Source organism: Gymnoscopelus microlampas (assembly GCF_963454915.1).
Source record: "Gymnoscopelus microlampas genome assembly, chromosome: 19".
Taxonomy (NCBI): Eukaryota; Metazoa; Chordata; class Actinopteri; order Myctophiformes; family Myctophidae; genus Gymnoscopelus; species Gymnoscopelus microlampas.
The window spans coordinates 6,911,371-6,928,354 of record NC_139956.1 but is presented as its reverse complement, the minus strand read 5'-3'; the positions used below and the strand labels follow the sequence as shown (position 1 = coordinate 6,928,354).

Here is a 16,984-nt window from a genome sequence, read left to right as displayed (position 1 = left end):
GACCAGAGGCATGGTGAACACAAATCAGAGTGATGACTCCCTCGGTGGTCTAATCAAGCCATATTTCAACCTGTTCTGGACATTGTTGAGTAGCTATCAAAACTTGAAGTGGTTTATTTTTGACAAAGTTCAGCTGAGGTTGAAAGATTGCTAATTAACACATGATGAATTTACCATTCAACCAAATGGACCAGTACAGGTCTGTAGTGTACACATGGAACCAAATAGACCTGTAAATGGATTTGGTTCCATTTGTACATTGATTTTACCGTGTAGATTAGGGTCCCAGAGATAATACAAATGTTTTTTTTTATCAAATTGTGGTCCTTGAAATTAAAAAAAGGTTGTGAATAACTGATTTAAAGGAACTTCAAAAGTATTTTGGCTCTCACATTTGTATCAACTTTTGCTTTTGTTCAATTTTATCTTGTATTCTGCATCGCACACACCTATTCACCTGTTTCCTAGGCTGTGTGTTTTCCACTTCCTGTCGATTTGATCCAATGAAATCCAATGAAACTGGTCAGATGACCAATGATATCCAATGAAATCGACAGGAAGTGGAAAACACACAGCCTAGGAAACAGGTGAATACGGGCCACCTCTTTCAGTCCATCTTACACTGTTCATTTACCTCTCTGCGTTCTTCAAGATGCAATGATGCAACTCCCAACATTGGGTACCAATTAAGATACGAACAATTAAGTAACATACAGTAACTCATTTGTGTGTGTGTGTGTGTGTGTGTGTGTGTGTGTGTGTGTGTGTGTGTGTGTGTGTGTGTGTGCTTTTTGAGGGTGTGTGTGTGTTCTTTTTGAGAGTGCATGTGTGTGTGCACGCTACCTGCAGTACGGCGTAATCAAAGTCCTCGGCGCGGGAGAGCGAGGGGTCGCCGTTGACGTGGCTGACGGCCAGCTGGGCCGCTACGCCGGGCAGGGCCTTGGCGAAGAGCGGGTCACACTGCCAGGGGCCCACCAGGCCCACCCTGAAATGAGACCCTCTGACCGGGGGCCACGGCGGCACCAGGAGGAGCAGCGGGAGGAGGAACCGCAGGACGCCATGGAGGTACAGCTGTCGATCATCATTAAAATCTTAGTTAAGTTGACCATTGTCATACAAATAATTGCAATTAACCCATTAAGACCTGAGGCCGATTCTACAAATGCCTTCTAAATCCTAAATCGGTAGTTCTCACACTTTTTCGAGTCAAGTACCCCCAAAATATGTATTTGGCCGTGGACCCCCATCTGAAAATGTTTTGCCGGTTTTAATGGGTTAATGATTTAATTGTGTTTTTTTTTTGGCATTGAATATTGGAAAATAAAAATCACATTGATGTCTTGCCTTTTATAGGCTTCGCAATGTAAACAAAACTTGCACAGGGCAGATTATGACCAATAACTTCAATATACAAAGTCGAAATGACTAAATCTAAATAAATGATGCACTATGGTATGGTCAAAATAGGCCATATTTAATCATTTTATACTTTCCGATCTACTACGCGTAGTGAAGCAACGGGTTGTGAGCTTGTAGATCGGCTATTTCTAATATAACTAATGTTTTGAAAATGTTTGAATATTTATGAACATTTCAACAGATGAATTTACACAGATAATTGTGCTTATCTCAAATAATAGCGATCAGGCGGTTATGTAATAATTGTGACAGGCCTACACGGAGCAGGGGTTGACGGAGTGGTACGGAAAGACGGAGGGATGATTGGAGGAGGAGAGAAACAGGGAGGAGTAGGGGAGAATGGAGGGAGGACCGGAGGAGTGTCTGGAAGAGGGAAAGAGAGAGAGCGAAAGGAGAGGGAGAAATGTGAAGGAGTGGATGAGAGTGAGGAAGATGGCCAAAAGTAGTAGAGAATGAGTAGAGAGGGGAAGAGGAGGAGGGGAGGAGGCGAGGGAGCAAATAGGAGTGAAGGAGGGAGACGGGAGAGGAGGAGTTTGTGTGTGACACACTCGGAGTGATCAGGGGCCCATAAACCTGTCTATATACTGTATATTTTGGCCGAAGAGAATAGTCTACTTATTTTATGATCTAAGCCCAAGGTAGCCAATAGCCATTCTTTATAAATGCCTCCTAAATCAGTAGTTTTCACACTTTCAAGATGTTTCAAAAGACTTAAAAAAATAGCAGATGTGCCACGCTGTGAGCTTGTAGGCCTACTATATCTGCTATTTTTGAATAGCCAACGCAAAAATCTAAAATGTCACGGACGCTTTCGAGGTTTTAAAGGGTTTGTGTGTGTAAAATGTAAAGATATAAACATAAGCAAGTATATCACTGTAAGTTCAGAGAGGTGTTGTAGAAGTTGTTCGGTGTATATGGCTCAGTCAGCTACAGCAGGATAATCTGCTATGAACCCATAGCCTACAGTACAGTACCTGACTTGATTATAATCCTCAGGTCTTATTCAAGCTGTTGGTTGTAATAGTGACCTATAGGCTACAGTACAGTACAGTATGGCTCGTGTCAAGTTTGATGTAAACCACTCGCACGCAATTTGAAAAATACCCACCCTAGTTAATTACACAATAGGTTATAATTATAGCATGCTAATTAACATCGATGGTCTGAAAGTCTAGACATACATGTCTTGATTCAAGCATGCCTAAACAGCCTTGTTTAGGCGCTCATGACGCCCTCTGACAAGAACATTTGAAAGTGCATGATTATCACTGAAAGTTTTACCACTTAAAGGGATAGTTCACCCCAAAATGTATTTTTTTCCCATGGATTAGTCACCTCGTGGAGACTTGAATTCATGGATATTTTTTGTTTTTTGTCGCATTCCTAAGCCAATAATTTGATGACCAGCGGAGCGGTGGGCAGCAGTTCCGGTAGGAGAGACAAGGAGACTCTTTGTGTCCGGAACCGCTCATCAAATTATTGGCTTAAGGAATGTGACAAAAACAAAAAGTCTCCATGGGGTGACTAATTGATAGAAAAAATCGACAATAATAGAAAAAAATCGACAATCGACAAGCTCACAACGCGTCGCGCTGCGACGCGTTGTGAGCTTGTCGATCTGCTATTTTCTGCGAAAGCCTTCCCCACAATACAGATGCTGGGGTTTAAGTGGTTAATTTTAATTGAGCAATCAACAACCTTCAGCAGGCAATGCAATATGGCTATACATATAGCTTCAGATGATTTACTGTAGAGCTGAGTGAGCGTAATATCCACTCATATATCATATATTTTAAAATTCTAGTACAAAGTAAGTTCATTAGTCATTGCCTTACCATGCATTGATGAGATGAACACATCCTGTTGAACCCACAGCACAAAGATGCCACAGGAACGGGTCATTTAATGAATCTCATCTTCTCTCTCTCCGTTTAGTTTTCATCCAAAAAGAAAATCACATTCCAGGAGATGGTACCGTGGAGAAACCCCTTCATTGTACTAAAGAGTCCCTGCAAACTTTGTGACCCGCGTGACTTGCAGGTGAGGGACTCGCATTGTGTGTGCGTGGACATTGTGTGTGTGTGTAATCCTTTCTGGAGATGGGTGTGTGTGTGTGTGTGTGTGTGTGTGTGTGTGTGTGTGTGTGTGTGTGTGTGTGTGTGTGTGTGTGTGTGTGTGTGTGTGTGTGTGTGTGTGTGTGTGTGTGTGTGTGTGTGTGTGTGTGTGTGATGACCTAGTATACATGACACCCTATCGGATTATATCTAATCCAATCAAGGTTGGTTGGAGAAAGTGCTGGCAGTTTGAATAGACCAAAACGCGGAACACACAACTTGGGAGGAATCCCCAACAACGTTTAATCACTTAAACCCTCTTTTTCTTTTATCTATTTTTTACTTTTACCTACTTTTTTTTGTTGCTTTTTTAACCACTCTTCTCCCCCAATGTATTTTGGAATTGCTACTGCTGTTGTACCCTACTGGCAGTGAAGAGCCCTCAACAGGAGGACATACTAGTACCTCTGTCCTATTCTCTGTTCTATTCCTCCCGCTCAATATTACCCGCTGACCTGTGCCGCCCCAGCCTGTAAGAGTATGAGCAGCTACAAATATCACCCTCCCCTCAGCTTGTGTTTGTATAGAATAGATGCTCGGTCGTTTGGGGACCCCCAGGATATAGTTGCCCCCATTTTCACTGAATGATTCCTTTTTATGATGCCAATCATAGCCAATACAGACAATATGGCAATAATGGCAGCCTGATCTAGCTCCTAATAATAGGAGATAAAAGAATGTCTTGTGTTAGAAAACGTTTAAATAAAGTAACTTTATCTTTCCAGTGGAAGCTGTTTTCAACTTCTACCAACCAATCTGTTGTTTTTCAGCTGGATATGTCCATTCAAATAAACAATATGTCCCTAATTATTGCAAAATAAAGTTAGGTCCAGCCACAAAAAAAAATAATCTTTGGAACAGGCCTGTTTTGCCATAATTCCCCAAGTGCATGAGTCTGTGACTTATAGACTTAAATCTGACAACCATTGAATTAACTGACTCCATGTACAGTAGTAGCTGCATTGCACTGGACTGCAACGTTACAGTATGTTCACTATGTATTTGGAGCCTAATGCAGTTGTTCTATTCTGGTTATGAATTATCTTTCTCCCCTTGTACTTTGCCACATAGTTGGCAGTGATTCTTGTTTTTGCAGTGGCTCGAGTTTCGACAGAAAGATGTCGGATAGCCCAATCAACACAGAAAAAAAAACAAGTAATATTTTGCCTTCCAACCAACCAGCATTCCATCAAAGTATGTGCTGCGTCTGTGGAAACGGGTTTGATTTACTGATCGTTCCATAACTCTGTCTCCATGGACCAGCTGGGAATAAGGAATGCGTGCCGTAGATTCTATGACCCAAGAGGAAGAGGGAAAACCAGCTGAAGATTAGAAATGAGTCTGACCAGTGATGGAAGATGTGCTCAGATTTCTTGCTTAAAAGTATCAATACCACAATGTAGAAATACTCTGTTACTACCACTGTAACAAAGTACATGTACCCAAGTGATGAGTACAATTTTGAGTTTTTTTTTTTTTTACTTTACTGGAATATTTCCAATTTTCTATATTTTATACTTCTACTCCACTACATCTCAGAGACAAATATCGTACTTTTACTCCACTAAAATTATTTTAAAACTTTTGTTACTAGTTACTTTGCAGATTTTGATTATTATTACAAAACATACATTAACCACAACAGCCACTTTGTCTTACAATTGTAGGGAAGCATATTTTGGTGGTGCAGGCGGAAAAAAAACCTCTACCCCGTTGACCCCGGTCAACAAAGTATGTAGGGTTTAAGTGGTTTTAAGAGATGGGATATAAAAGAAACAGACTGACATGATGCAGTGCATCAAATCAGTGCATTTAATGTACTGGCTATTTTAGCCAGCTAAACAGGCAGTGTCAGCAGACTTTACACAAGGGGAAATGAGCCTGTATCTGTTAAGTTACCATCCAAGATGGAAATAGTTTACAATAACAACGGTCTTGTTATCACTTTATTAACAGCAATTTACAATTTCAAGTCACTTAGAAGTGCAAGATCTGAATAAGCAGAGTAAGCATAAACCCTAGTCAACAAGGTAAATAGTCACATAAATAGAGTTTAGAGAAAACAATGTAATATATATGCCTCAACAAAACTAGGATACCAGGCCTATAGGGAAGAATGTTAAGTAAATGAGAACACGATGGTTGGAATTGAATTGCAAATATTTGGAATATATATGACCCAGTCTATCTATTATGTTAAAATGATGTTAAAATGTTAAAAGGGCTTTCCCACATCCCAATACAGTATATTTATACTACTCTAAGTACAGCACTGCTCTGACAGCCAGAGGGCAGCAAAGTATATGCACTAGTATTCCTTTAATTTCAAACAGTGTTGCCATGTCCGCTTATTATAAGCGACTTTGGGCTTGCTTATAAAATATTGGTAGGGAGGGTTGTTTCCTGAATCTTGTTTAAACCAGTGGTTCTTAAAACATTTTCATGTCAAGGACCCCCAGATTAATATGCGCAGGGGTTCCCAAACTTCACAATGTGGGACCCCCAAATAGCCATAGCCTCTGGCAGCCTCTTGGCGCCCCCTGGCGGCCCCCTCTTTGAAAGCCACTGTCCCGTGGTAGACTGAAGGGCCCTCACAGGGAGTTCTACGGTAACTACAGGGAAAGTAACTACAGTACTGTACAAGTACATGTACTCAAGTACTGTACTTAAGTACAATTTTGAGGTACTTTTACTTTGCTGGAGTATTTCCCATTTTTCTATACCTTTACTTCTGCTCCACTACATCTCAGAGGCAAATATTATACTTTTACTCCACTAAAATCATTAGAAATTTGATTATTATTACAAAACATACATTAACCACTTCAGCCCTGAATACATTTCAGCCATTTGAAAATAGCAGATCTACAAGCTCACAATGCGCATTGTGAGCTTGTAGATCGTCTATTTTCAAAAGATTTTTATACATTTGAAAACTTGTGAAATGGGACATTCTGCATAATGAATACTTTCTACTTTTGCTACTTTTTAAGTACATTTTGATACCAATACTTTTGTACTTTCAGTCAAGTACATGTTGAATTCCGGACTTTTACTTGTAAACAGAGTATCTCTACATTGCAGAATTGATACTTTTACTCAAGTAAAACATTTTAGTACTTTTTCCACCACTGCCTCTTGTCTTCCAGACAGTGTTGCCAGATTCTGTGAGAGAAACAAGCAACCAGGTCTAGGAAAACCAGCCCAAAAGAAGCGACTATAGGCCACACTTTAACATATACATCAGCTATTTGAAAATAGCAGATCTACAAGCTCACAATTGAGCTTGTAGATCGGCTATTTTCAAATAAGATCTTGCGGGTAAATTATAATAAGCAGATCTGGCAACCCTGCTTCCAGATGCTCCAGATGTGAGAACAGAGAGCAGATTGAAGGAGAGTCCATCCAGATGCTTATCATCACGTCGGTCTCTTGAGAGGCCACTCACACACACACACACACACACACACACACACACACACTCACACACACACACACACACACACACACACACACACACACACAGAGAGGAGAGAAGTGTTTGAAGGTATTGCACAACCATAACGTGTTGTGTGAGTAGCTGCAGAGGGGAAACAATAACATTTTATAGGCTAAACATCATTGTTTGTTTAACAATTCTATTGTAATTCCTTTGTGGGTCGTTCATATTTTCCAGTTTATCTAGGGTAGTGGTTCTCAAACTTTTTCATGTTAAGTGTCATGTGTCCAAATTCACACTTATTAGCCCGCAGACCCCCATTTGAAAAGATATGCCAGGGACCCCCATAAGAGAAGATTTTTACGGCTCTAGCAGTGATTCTCAACCATTTTAATTTCAAGGACCCCCAGTTTGACATAGAGGCTACGGACCCCCATTTAATGGCATTTCTATCTCTGGGACCACAATTTATATTGTAAAATCAATGTTAATTTAACTCTGAGAGTGTACAAATGGAACCAAATGGACCCATAAGGGTCCATTTGGTACCTATCCATCATTTAGCTGGGGACCCCCTGGAACCCCCGCAAGTACCCCTGGGGGTCCCCAGACCAAACTTTGAGAACCAATGATCTAGGGTACTTAGTCCTTGCAATAGTTCTTTTTTAATATACCGGTATATACCTGGTGATGCAAATCACTGGGAAGAAGGCCAGTGACTTTGACCAGTTTCCCTTTCAAAACCTGTGCATCATGCATGATGTCACACAAACAGAATCCAGCACACAACACCAATGGTTCTGATGATGTGGATTGTGGAAGTTAAATGGTGGATTTGTGGATATAGGACTCTATATGAACAAACTTATATATCAACAGAACGCATCGCATTGTGTTTGTGTGACATGCCTGATGCAGAGGTTTTGAAAGTGAAACTGGTCAAAGTCACTGCCTGGCCATCTGCTATACATATTCACTCAAATAAGTTCACATATCTGTATTCAATTCATCATGTGAAGATATAATTAGTTACTATATACTGTGTATATCGTTGCTGTCATGCAGAAAGCCTCGTATCTCCGTATTTCAACTTTTTATGTTTTGTTTTCGTAAAAAGCAGTGAAAATAGCAGAGCTACAAGCTCACACGTTTTTGAATCCATTAGGACCTGGAACGCATTTGTGTCACTGTTAGATTTGAGCTAAAAATCATTATTTTACACTTTGGGCTATTCAAAAATAGCAGATATACAAGCTCATAGCGCGGCACCGAGTGCCGCGCTATGAGCTTGTAGATCTGCTATTTTTGAAAATTTTTGGAAAAAAAATTTTTAGATTTCAAAAAACTGTTAGGATTTAGAAAACATTTTTAAGAATCGCCTCAGGTCTTAATGGGTTAAAATGGTAATAAAAAGTCACACCCTGTGTGAAGTGAGTGGTGCCTTTGATGAGCCCCGTATTGACCCCCGTATTGATGTTGTCATCAATGTTTGTGGACATACATACATACATACATACATACATACGGACGGACGGACGGACGGACGGACAAAGTCATGTATAGGAGTGGTTGCCTTCGGCACCACTCAAAAAGCAATGGTCATACAAGGTTTCCACCGACAGCACCGAGATGGGTATTCCTGCATCTGTGACTAGGCAATGATCCAACAGTGAAACAAACACAAGTAGAACACATAAAACAAAGGGTGGGGGGTGTCTCTGTGTGTGTCTCTACTCCTCTATGATGTCATGGGTTTTGGGAAGGGTTTGTTTTTTGGCAGGGGAGCAGTTGACTATAAAGTGATTTTCTGCTTTTGGTAATTTCTCGACTCCACTTTGAGTCATGGATCTCTTGAGGATCTTTCATCATCGCTCTTGTTACAAAACATGCAAGTGAACAAACTTTGGTTTCATGCTTTTAGCATCGTACATGTCATTTTTACATTTTGAATTACAGTATGAAGTTAACACGCCGCCTAGCCTACTTTGTTTCTGCAAAAGTAAGCTCACCAATAAATATCTCCCACCCCTCTTTTTATGATATTCATAACATATTCATATTCAGGGTTTGATTAGCAATAAAAAAACAAACCAAAAGCATAAACGCTACACATGGGTGGGGTCATTTTCTTAACCATTTAAGGACTACTACAGGCTACACTTCATTGTACAAACTACAAATAGTGAAAATGACCGATCTACAAGCTCACAACACGTCCATGTGTTGCGAGCTTGCTGGTTTGCAGTTATTAAAGGGATAGTTCACCCAAAAAATATTTTTTTTCCTATCGATTACTCACCTCATGGAGACTTGAATTAATGGATATTTTTTAGTTTTTGTCACATTCCTAAGCCAATAATTTGATGACCAGCGTACCGGTAGGCAGCGTATCCGGTAGGAGAGACCGCTGCCGCTCATCAAATTATTGGCTAAGGAATGCGACAAAAAAAAATCCATGAATTCAAGTCTCCGTGGGGTGAGTAATAGATAGAAAGAATGCCATTTTGGGGGTGAACTATCCCTTTAAGCCTGACTTCATATATCATCATCTTCCACCCCTCTTTTCATCATGTGTAGTGAGTGAGTCATTTTAGGTGTGAGGCCAAAAACACTTGTTTTATATGATTATAAAATGACAGTTGAATGGAGGGTTAGTACATTCTGTCACAATATTCTGTCCTCATTCAACCGGAGCTTTGTTATGTGATACTCTCTCTATTATGTATCCTTCTCTCTCCCTCTCTCCACTTTCCCGTCTCTCCCTCTTTCTCTGCCTTTCTCTCAGTGGTTCTAGTGGTAGTAGGTCAGTCAGAGCCAACACAAACAGGTCCAGATGTGAGGTGGTTCCAGCCAGACCTGCCGTCTCCAATAAAGCGTAACACTAGCCTCACGCCCTACAAAACACTTACACTAACCTTCATACATCATTTCAGTCTCTTTGCTTCCCCACATTAATCTAATCTGTCCCCCTTATCGCTCTGTTCCAACACTAGTCGTAATCAGTGGTGGACAGTAACAAAGTACATTTGCTTGAGTACTATGATTAAGCAGTGGTGGAGCAAGTACTCAAATGATTTACTTAAGTAAAAGTATCAATACTGCAATGTAGAAGTACTCTGTTACAAGTGAAAGTCCGGAATTCTAAATTTACTTGAGCAAAAGTACAAAAGTATTGTTATCAAAATGTACCTAAAGTACCAAAAGTAAAAGTACAAAAATGTTTGAAAATAGCAGTTCTACAAGCTCACAGCGCGTCGCATCGCAAGCTTGTAGATTGGCTATTTTCAAAAAAGCATAGACAATAGGACATACTCCAGTAAAGTAAAAATTGTATTATGTATTGTAAGTAAATGTACTTAGTTACTTTCCACCTCTGTAATCCTGTGACTCCACTACTTTTCTAGGAAGGGGGAAAGTAGCCTTATCTATGCTTTGACTCAAGTACTGGAGTACTGGAGTACGTACTTTGTCCACCACTGTATATCACATCATTATCTTTATTTCCCCATATTAATCTTTAGCTATCAAGCTGTCTCCCTTATCGCTTTATCCCAACATTAAGTTGTACTGAATCCACATCTCCTCACAAAGCTTAGTGTATAAATACAATGTCTTTATGTGTATGCTGTTTTTAGTGTGATGGAAAGCCGGGAAGGGTTCAATTTGTAAGGAGAAACAGGGGGACATTTTCTTAACTACTTACAGTAAGCCCTTTAAAGTACTTCTTTATAAGACAAACAGCGAAAATAGAAGATCTACAAGCTTATAATGTATTGTGATGTTAGGCGTTGAGAGCTTATCTGCTATTTTTGCTATTTCTGCATTTTTTAATTTCTTTTGACAATTCTTGACAGATTTTGACAAATTTGGGACAGACAAACAAACACCAGGGCTAATGTGATCAAAATATATCATTTGTTTTCAATTCATACATCTTGGACAGCACATTTCCCAAAAGCTAGCACACTACTCTCTGTGAATGATCTGTACGGAATAACTTGTCTGGAAAATATGAATGGTGATTATGTTGAATAAAATAAACACAACATTGATAGCTGACACCACGTTACAATGATCTCATCTCACACCATCCACCTTTAACTTTTGATCCATTTGTCATCGACAGAAGTTTTTTGGTACTTTTCCACCCATTTACTCAAGTATTGTTTTTGAATAAAATGTTGAGGTACTTTTGCTTTACTTTTGCTTTACTTTCAATCTTTTATACTTCTACTCCACTACATCACAGAGCGAGGCAAATGTTATACTTTAGACACTACAGATATTTGAAAACATTAGTTAGTAACTTTCCAGATTGATAGATTATTATTACAAAACCAAAACATAATGTTAAGCACTATTTCATACTTAAGTTGCATGCATTGTGTGTGTGTTGTGAGCTTGTAGATCTGCTATTTTAGAAAAATATACACATTTATGAAAGAAAACTTTTATAAAAATATTTTGGTGGCACTACTTTTGTGTTTTTACTCGAGCCAAATTTGTAACGCAGACCTTTTAATTGTAGTATTCTTATGTTGCGATCTACTTTTGAGTAAAAAAAACATACTTCCACCATGATCAGAATCACGGTCAGTTTTTTTTTGTACTTTCTGTATGAGTTCATTATGCGCCTGCATGGTGAAGGAGGGTTCAGCCACAGGTTGTCCCCATGTCTAAACGCTCTCCTTATATCCAGGTGATGACAGCTCCTAACATAAAGGCGACTTTGAATGGTCAGTGAACCCTCCAGTTCCGTGAATGGCAGTTATCTTTATGAAATGGACACTTAAACAGGCTCATTCTCAAGACAGGCCGGCACCGCCATGCCTGTAGAACTAGAAGGAATAGAAAAGGACTGGGCACCCTGGGGGAGACGAGATTATTAGGCCTCCGCTTCACCGAACGCTTGGAGTCAATTCTATTTGCCGATCAAATCAAACCCTTTTTCTGAAAAATGTATGTTTCTATATCAGTGGTTCTCAAACTTTTTCATGTCAAGGACCCCCAAAATGATATGTATTTGGCCGCCGACCCCCATCTCAAAATATGTTGTTCCAGGGACCCCCCAGAAGCAAAGATTTGAGTTAAAAATGTTTGCTTTAAAAGAATATATATATTCAAAGATTTTCACATTTTCATGATTTTTCAAAAATAGCAGATCTACAAGATCGCCAAAGTGTAAAATAATGGCTAATAGCCAAAGTGTAAAATAATGCGTTTTTAGCTCAAATCAAAAAGTGACACAGATGCGTTCCAGGTCTTAATGGGTCAAATACCTGCCAGACTCAATAGCAGTAGTTCCACCTTTTATTTGTGTGTTGGAATACCCGTTCTATTCCCAGCTGTTCTACGTGTACGCCTACATCCACAGACTATCCTTCCTTGTCTGATGTTGTCGGCTGTCTGTCAAAGGGCACATCAAAGGGAGTACGATGACTGGACAGAAATGCAGACGTCAAAATAGTTGAACCCGAACTTGACCTCAAACTAACAGTCAAAATCAGCTTGCTTCTCTTTTAGGCTACTCTAGGGCAGTGGTTCTCAACGTTTTCGGGGATCAGGCTCCATTTGAAAATCAGCCTTTTGGTCAGAGGCTGACTGTGTGCATTTTCAGAGCATGTCTATTTTGTTGACCAATCAATCGATTGTGTTCCGGCTTGGCTCAATGGCACTAATGTTGTGTACTTTAACTTCCTGTTTATCTTTATCTGTTTAGCAAGGTTTTAGAGGAATACATAACAAGACACTTTATATATCATTCAAATCTTAGTGTTTTACCAATTATTTGGGGGCCCACTTGCTCTATTGACTGGTTTTCTGTCAAGGACCTTTCTCACCACAAAACAAAAGCATTTCATTCTCTCTGTTATGAAGTTGATATTTCAGCTTAGCTGTTATCAAAGCATGAACACAACATGTTTGACTTGGATCAAGGGGAAGAGATGGAATTCAAATGGGAAGAAATGTCGTCAGTAGATTGGATCATAAGTGTGATTTATGAATTATTTAATTGGGGATTTATGTTTTTTTTGTGAGGGGATTATCAATGATGTGTTTGATCACTGCTGTGTTGTTGGGAAGGCCCCCCGTTGCCATAGCAGATAAACAGCAACTGTGTGTGTGTGTGTGTGTGTGTGTGTGTGTGTGTGTGTGTGTGTGTGTGTGTGTGTGTGTGTGTGTGTGTGTGTGTGTGTGTGTGTGTGTGTGTGTGTGTGTGTGTGTGTGTGTGTGTGTGTGTGTGTGTGTGTGTGTGTGTGTGTGTGTGGTAGCCTACACACTAATATATCTCTGTCTGTCTTATATATGGAAACATGAGAGAGAGATGGATGGAGAGATGAAGCATAGCGTTAGTTCATGCAGGACACGGAAGTCGTGCACGCCAAAGCTGTAACCAGCAGTCAGTCAGCTGATGTGAACATCAGCTTTCTATTCCCCATTCACAGCCCAGCTGGTCATTACATCACACACTCATTATCCAATCACAGCTCACGCTTGAGCAAAGAGGTTCCTATAAATACGGCTTCATATTCTCTAGGTCTTTCTTGGTTGCTGAACCAATGCATTTTGCTAGCTGCTGCGAGCTTCATCTGCTGCTCATCTACTGCTCATCTACTGCTTTGTGCGCTGCTCTATGATATTTTGGTGCTATATGAGATGAGTCTGCTTATGATGCTGACTTTTACCACTGCTACAGCAGCCAATGCTTCTTCTATTATTGCTGCCAAACACTAATGTGCTCATAGCTTAAGCTAATAGCATGCTTGCTGCCATGTAGAAATTAGGAATTGTTTGTAGCACAAAGCTAATACAGCATGCTTGCTGCCCAGACAGTAGAAGCTTGATTTATTTGTAGGCTACTCTCTTCACCATGTGGTAAGTTGAATTGTTTGTAGCTTAAAGCTAACATAGCATGCTGCTGCATTTAGAAGTTTGTTGTTATACAGCACTGCACAGTTAACATGGCATGCTTTCTTCCCATGTGGAAAGCTTCAATTGTTTGTAGCTTAAAGCTAACATAGCATGCTGCTGCATTTAGAAGCTTGGTTTGTTATACAGCACTGCACAGTTAACATAGCATGCTTGCTTCCCATGTGGAAAGCTTCAATTGTTTGTAGCTCAAAGCTAACATAGCATGCGTGCTGCCATGTTTAGAAGCTGTGTTGTTATACAGCAATGCACAGTTAACATAGCATGCTTGCTTCCCATGTGGAAAGCTTCAATTATTTGTAGCTAGAAGCTAACATAGCATGCTGCTGCATGTAGAATCTTTGTTGTTATACAGAACTGCACAGCTAACATAGCATGCTTCCTTCCCATGTGGAAGCTTGAATTGTTTGTAGCTTAAAGCTAACATAACATGTGGAAAGCTTGAATTGTTTATAGCTTAAAGGTAACATAGCATGTGGAAAGCTCGAATTGTTTGTAGCTTAAAGCTAACGGCATGCTTTGCTGCCATGTAAAAGCTTTGATTTGTTTGTACAGTGCTGCAAAGTTAACACAGCAGCCTTGCTCCCCATGTAGGCTACTTCTTTTATTCCCAGCAGCAGACATTCCAGTGGTTTTAAAGAGCTTTCATCAGGTAATGAAACGTGGCTATTTTAGCATTTTTATGGCTTCAGGTATAGAAATATATGGAGCTAAATTTTTGGGCCGAAAGTTGATTTTTTTTACAAAATAAGTACTGCTTCTAAGTTCTAATGCTGTTCTGCTGAGGCACTCTTGACTCTGGGAATACCCACAATACATGGTGCAGTACCATCTAGTTGGCTCTAAAGCTTCAAGCAGAGCTTCCAACAGTTGTAGTGCTCTGCTAGCACAAATGCTTCTACTTATCAAAGCTGTTGTAGACAATCTGTGTGCAACGGGGCATAATATAAGACAAGAAGTCAAATTCAGACATGTATTCAAGCCAGGAAAGGAAATCACAGCATGTGTATCAAATCAGTGTTGCCATGTCTGCTTATTATAAGCGACTTTGGGATTGTGCTCTGTTAAGTCACTAGCAAATATGATTACTAAACAGGGTTCATGTGAAGGAACCCCAGATTCATATGTAATCATGGTACAAAAAATGTTTAATATTCTAAACACTTGTTTTGCGACTTGTTTTTATAGACTTAGCGCTTGTTTCTCTTACAATCTGGCAACACGCCGTGGTGGTGTCACGTGACTACTCCTTGGGAGTAATCAGGAAGTCTCATACATACAGCATGCATCTTGGGTATTGTAGTCTATGCAACTGACACGGTCATATCATGGTCAATTCAGTTCAATGCTACCGTGTGAGAATAAGGTGAAGGCAAGGGTGTTTTCTTTCTTAACTGGTCATGTGCAGGCATTATGGCAGTGTAACTGTCATGTTAAATAAGGTTCACAACTATCATGTCATGTTAAATAAGGTACACAACTATCATGGGATATTCAAGTTAATATAATCCACTCAGTGAAGCTGTTATTTCTGCATTCCTGTTCTATTCACTTAATTTATCGCTCAAGTTCAGGTAACTATTGTGGGTGGATTAGTTTGCAGATGCTTAAATAGATAATTACTTCATGGTGGATTAAAGTCTTGTGAAATGGGGCGGTTGCTTCAATTGTAGTGGGTTGTCCTCGAGGGGGTGCCATTTAGAGGGCAAGCAAAGGTTAATCTGATTCTCTGCTGCTTCAATTCTATCAGCTTATGACTTAGATGCAGGGAGCGGATTCATAGTGCATTGAATTAATTTGCATGTTACTTCACTTTTAGCTAACACATCTCGAGTTGGACAAAAAACACAGCAGGTGAAAGGCGGAAATCATATAATAGTCATTATTCATTGCAAGGATAAAGGGGGTTTACTTGTCTCTGACTCATACAGGTGCTGCTGGGTTAAGTTTCATTGGATGGTTGCAGAAAGAAGAAAACGTATGATGATAATTGCAATTTAAAATAATTGCTTATTGCAAACAAAGTCTTAAAGATGCATTGTGGTCTGCTTATTGCAAACGGTACAGTTACAGTACTCTTCAGCTGCTTGGTTCCAGCATTCACAATGAAGCAGCAGGTTGCCGGTCTGCAGCCATGAACGCTACTACGTTCACCATGAGTGAATGAGATAATCCAGCTGTTTGCTTGCAGATCTCCACAGCGTCCAGACGAGAAGGCTTGCTCTTGTGTGTGTCTTTCCAAAAGTTCATCTAGGTGGTGTTCTGCATGCTTGTGGAACTTGAAGCTTTTGTGGATCGCTATCTACGTATCTGAGATTGACATCAGGCATAAGTATGCTGCTGAAAGTGTTGGCTGGGTTCCACTGCACTGATTTGGGTAGTATGATTCTGTTTTGTATTGCATTTCTTTATCTGTGCGTGATCGGTAAGGTCCGCAGTATGCTTACTGCTGCATATAGATATTACATTTTACACTCTTTAATTTAGTTTAGCTTGATTAATTAATTTCTGAGGTCTGCAGCATGCTGCTGCTACACATAGTTCACACTTTTGTAGGATGAACTTAACGGTTCCACTGCACTGATTTAGGTAGTATGATTCTGTTTTGTTTTGCATTTCTTTATCTGTGCGTGATGGGTAAGGTCCGCAGTATGCTTACTGCCGCATATAGTTATTAAATTTTACTCATTAATTTAGTTTAATAAAATAATTTCTGAGGTCTGCAGCATGCTGCTGCTACACATAGTTTCACACTTTTGTAGGATGAACTTAACACCTTAAACTCTTAAACACTGTAAATCAGACAGGGGGGGGGGGGGGGGTGCAAACGTCATAATTTCTAACCCTAACCCTAACTAAAACCATGTTTTGTCTCTGTTCTCCATGATCCAGTATCTGCAAAGACGTCCTCTGGCGAGGCAAGACTAATGTTCTTCCTGACCGGCAAGGGAAAGCCAAGGTCATGGTTCACGGCCCGGCTCTGTCTCCTCTACAAAAGATGTGGACTGCTGCGCAGCTGTATACCTCTCACTCATTTCCGCATTGCATTGGCGCAGCTACATTGGTCTAGGCTTAAACTTGA

General features: G+C 40.0%; 1 protein-coding gene across 1 annotated transcript in view; it reads right to left on the bottom strand.

Annotated features, from left to right (window-relative positions):
• gc2 (guanylyl cyclase 2) overlaps positions 1-16,984 on the bottom strand; it is a gene marked incomplete at both ends in the record, with an annotated part of 58,118 nt that overhangs the window by 27,589 nt on the left and 13,545 nt on the right. The window contains 2 exons of the mRNA XM_084043270.1: positions 844-1,071; positions 1,680-1,782. Of these exons, the coding sequence (XP_083899396.1) occupies positions 844-1,071; positions 1,680-1,782 (331 nt within the window). The remainder of the gene's footprint in view (positions 1-843; positions 1,072-1,679; positions 1,783-16,984) is intronic.